Source organism: Biomphalaria glabrata, chromosome 16 (genome assembly GCF_947242115.1).
Source record: "Biomphalaria glabrata chromosome 16, xgBioGlab47.1, whole genome shotgun sequence".
Classification (NCBI taxonomy): Eukaryota; Metazoa; Mollusca; class Gastropoda; family Planorbidae; genus Biomphalaria; species Biomphalaria glabrata.
In genome coordinates, this window is record NC_074726.1 from 30169312 (window position 1) to 30173498 (window position 4187).

General features: G+C 38.1%; 1 protein-coding gene across 1 annotated transcript; it reads left to right on the forward strand.

Annotated features, from left to right (window-relative positions):
• The first annotated feature begins 1692 nt into the window (after nt 1–1692).
• LOC106061071 (uncharacterized) lies at nt 1693–2515 on the forward strand. Its single transcript, XM_013219133.2, has one exon. It carries the CDS (start codon nt 2030–2032, stop codon nt 2444–2446), a length of 417 nt encoding a protein of 138 aa, XP_013074587.2. The 5' UTR covers nt 1693–2029; the 3' UTR covers nt 2447–2515.
• The last annotated feature ends 1672 nt before the right edge of the window (nt 2516–4187 follow it).

Below are 4187 nucleotides of genomic sequence, written 5' to 3' on the forward strand. Positions count from 1 at the left end.
TTTTGCACACTAGCTTTAGTCTCGTAAACAATAAATCCAAATTTTTCTATTATCGGTCGTTGTTTCCATGTTTCGCGTGTCCAGATTAGTTGATGTCAAGCCAAAAGTAACGCCGACTCGTCGATAATAATTGTCGCTAGGTGGCGCCTATTACTTTCTGCTCCCACGTGGGCCATGGCGGGTCGGCCTAGCTTCTGCAAACAGTAACGCCTTCCTGGCAAAGAGACGTCAGAGCAAAGACACCAGTTTCCTGTGAAATTGGCCAAATTTCTGGTCCGTAAATCAAATTTGGTCACGTTGAGTCGGAAATAGTCTTGCCCCCGCCCCTGCCTCTGACTCTCATTTGGATGTAAATAGAAATATAGAAAAATAATCTGGAGGACTTGCGTTAGTACTTCAAGATGGTTTTATTTCCATACAGTTCATTGATATGAAAGTATGAAGCCAGCTTTAGGACTTTTTGGCCAGATTTTAAGTTGATCATCTGACAAGTTTAAAGTACATTGTAGCCTACTGTTGGTGTGTGTGAGAAAGGTTTGTCTTGGTCTGGTTCTGTTTGAATCTCTTCCACTCTAGGTCTGTCTTTTCGCTCAGTGTCTATATCTTTCTCTTTTCGTTCACTCTGTGTCTAAATCTTTCTCCTTTCGTTCACTCTGTATCTTGCTTTGTCGACAAATGTCCACCATTTTTTTTCTGTTTCTGTATTTCTCTCTGTGTCTCTGGTTCTTCAGCATTCTTTCCTTTCTCTCTCCCCTTCCTTCGTGTTTCACACTTTCTTCTCTCTCTCTCCTTCTTATATGCTACAGACGTTACTTCAAAAAGAAGATAATTACGTCCTACGCATTTCATGTGACAATCTAGTCATGCATGTTAATCAATGACTTAGACTCTGCTAAAACGTTGGTTTTCATGGCTGATTCAGGCAACCCATTCCATTCTCTTTCTATGTCTTTCCCATTATCTCCTTTTTTTTCTGCATCGTAAATAGTATTTTGTAATATTTCGTTATACGTAGGCGCGTTGGCTGAGTGGTAAAGTGCTTGGCTTCTGGACGGGTGTGTGGGGGGGGGGGGTCCTGTGTTTGAATCTCGGTGAAGACTTGGATTTTGAATTTCGGGAACTTTAGGCGCCTCTGAGTTTACCCTGCTCTATTGACATGAGGAGGACCAAGTGTTACTGATTTCATCATAAGCCTCCATTCTGTCTCGTCCAATAGTATTTTAGACATATAATAATATTTAATTTTACGTAACAGAACCTCATCTTTTCTACGAAGTAATACAGAGAAAAAGGATTTCCTTGACAAGTAGACTCAGTATTATTGCTTTAACGGTTACCATCTCCAACACTGGTGTTACACAGCAACATCTACAATCTTTCAGGAAATTGACTTTGAAGCAATGCTATGTCCTCTGAAAATTTATTTTAGAATGCAGATTTAATATTAATTTGTCAGTCAGAAGTAGTCGACAGAAGGAAGTTAAACCAGGTCCATGACAACTGTTTACATTTAACATGGTTCAAACACACGTTTGTTCTGTACAAAGAAAAAATACGAGCTCTATTGTTTGGTCATCGCTAAGTGAAATGCTTACCTCCCCTTTCAATCAAATGTCCGTTCATTATCCCTAGTCAATCAATATCACATCATGTGTAGCGTGTTTTAATTAGACACTGACTTTGTGCTTTGTTTTCTCTTCCACAGATACCAATTAACAGTAATAACTCAATCAATTCTCATTTCAAGAGTACGACTGCTGCTAGTGCTAACTCAAACTTGTCAATAACAAGTCCAGCAATAGTCAGGAGTTCATTGAACAGTACCTGTCTTCAGGCGACAGAGCTGAAGTTTTTCAAGGAAAAGATTTTATAATTTCTCAAGTGAGAGAGCTCCATTTATACAAGTGACCAAAAAAAAAAGTTTTTCAATCGAGAGTATTGTTCTTCAGACGTCAATATTTTTTGGGAAATCCCCATTTTGTAATAAAAATAGCAACACATCCTTTTTCAGAAAAAGAAAGCAGAAATCATGGAGTCACAATTGATAGCTTTAGCCATCGTTCTTTTCTACGCATGCGCGACGTACGCTCATCCGCCCAACAACAGACGCGAAGATTTCAAACAGCTGGTGTCGCTTCTAGGTAAACTCAAGGACATAGACAGCAGTCAGCTTGCGCACCAGACTTCTGGGGACATTGTCACAGAATTGCAGGACTCTGTCGATCCCAAAGCCGGAATGGACAAAGACACTCTGTCCAAAGCTCTCCTTAATCGATACGGGATGATGGTCAAGCGTCAGGGCGAGTGGTCTTACGACTACGGTCTAGGTGGGGGCAGGTTCGGCAAGAGAAATTACGGCGATTACGGCATTGGCGGTGGAAGATTCGGACGGGATGTGGATCATGTTGACCTGTCGGACGCCAACGACCCTGACCTTCTGTCCTAATTAAAAAAAGAAAATTAATATGCCTACAAAGGCCAGAGATTGTATCTATTTAATTAAATTTTTTTAAAAGAATCAGTTTTTCTTGTATGGCTTTCACTGACTGATTTGTATTTGTTTTAGTTTTACACTTTTTTTTTTATTCAGCATTTTACTGTAAGACTCTACAGTAATTAGTACACATTTCTAGAATTGGTTTAAACGATATAATGTCTTATTATCGTCAGAATAATTACACAGTGAACATTTTTTTATACATATTTTTTCTATTGTAACCAGCTTCAATATATTTCTTTAAAACATTCTAAATGCTAAAATAAAAATACTGTAAAACAAAAGTACTTTAAAATAAAATTACTGTAAAATAGTGGTACTGCAAAATACTGTAAAAAGTACTTAAAATAAAAATTACTGTAAAAGTACTTGAGAATAAAAGTATTTTAAAAACATTACTGTAAAAAAAAGTTCTTTAAAATGTCAGATAAAATTAATGTAAAAAGTACTGTAAAAATTACTTTAAATTTAAAGTACTGTAAAATGAAAGTTCTCTAAAACAAAAGGACTGTAAAACAAAAATACTGTGAAATGAAAGTACTGATATCAGACTACAGCGGCATATATTCAATAGAATTTCAAAAACACCCAAGTCCCCACACATAGAAACAAACTACAATGGTAGTATGGAGAAACATAGAAGCTAAAAGTTATCAAGAAATAGTTCTTTAAAAGAAATCCTTACCAGGTGCTTATGTTATGACCATAACGATTCCGGTTCAAATCCCTCTATTTATTTTAATGCCCATACCGTCTAAAAAGGAGGGGAGGGGGGGGGTACAATAACTGGCGCTGGGAAGTCAATTCAAGGAATGGACGGACCCATCAATGAATTAGACACTACAATTGGAATAAGAAAGAGATAAATGGAGGGAGACTGTCGACGGATCATGTGTGGTGCCCCAACAGACCAAAGCACAGGTGGTGAAGGACCCTCATCCCTTAGGTTTGAAATATTTTTGCAAGCCATGTCATTAAATCTAGTCCTGCTAAAAAAAAAAAAGATTTTACTGCTTTTTTAATTGCGTCGAATCTGGCTAATCGAACAAGTCGTTTATTGGAAAGTTATCCTAAACTGTATTATGCAGTCGAATCCGGTTAAACGGATTAGTCGGTTATTGGAAAGATATCCTAATGTACCAAATCAAACCGTATTATACATTTAAATCGGTTGACTGGATCAATCTGTTATTTGGAACATATGATCGCGTACCAATGAGATCCGATATATTGGATTGTATAAAATGTGAGTTCAAGGACATCATGGGGAGGCCAAATAATATCCTTGACCCCTGACCTTGAACGTAATATTTAATTAACTATAAAGAATCTACACAAGGACGATGAATCCGATAATGAAATGACTGTTGAAATACAGAAAGTGAACTTGAATAATATCTTCACCTTTACCTATTATTATTATTATTATTATAGCTTTTATATAGCGCTACTTTCAGGGACCCAAAGCTCAGAGCGCTTTGGTCCAATCTCATTTGTGGACCAGTGGGGGGTATCTAGGAGTTGGTTTTCCGTGCTGCTTTTAGGCGCTCAGTAAACACAACTCTGCCCGAGTCGGGTGTCGAACCTCGAGCCCCCCTTCTAGGTAGCCAAGCCAAGCCAAGTTCAAGCGCACTTGGCCTCTCGACCACGGTTCCCATTTATGGCGCAGATGATTTAAAGGCCATCGGTT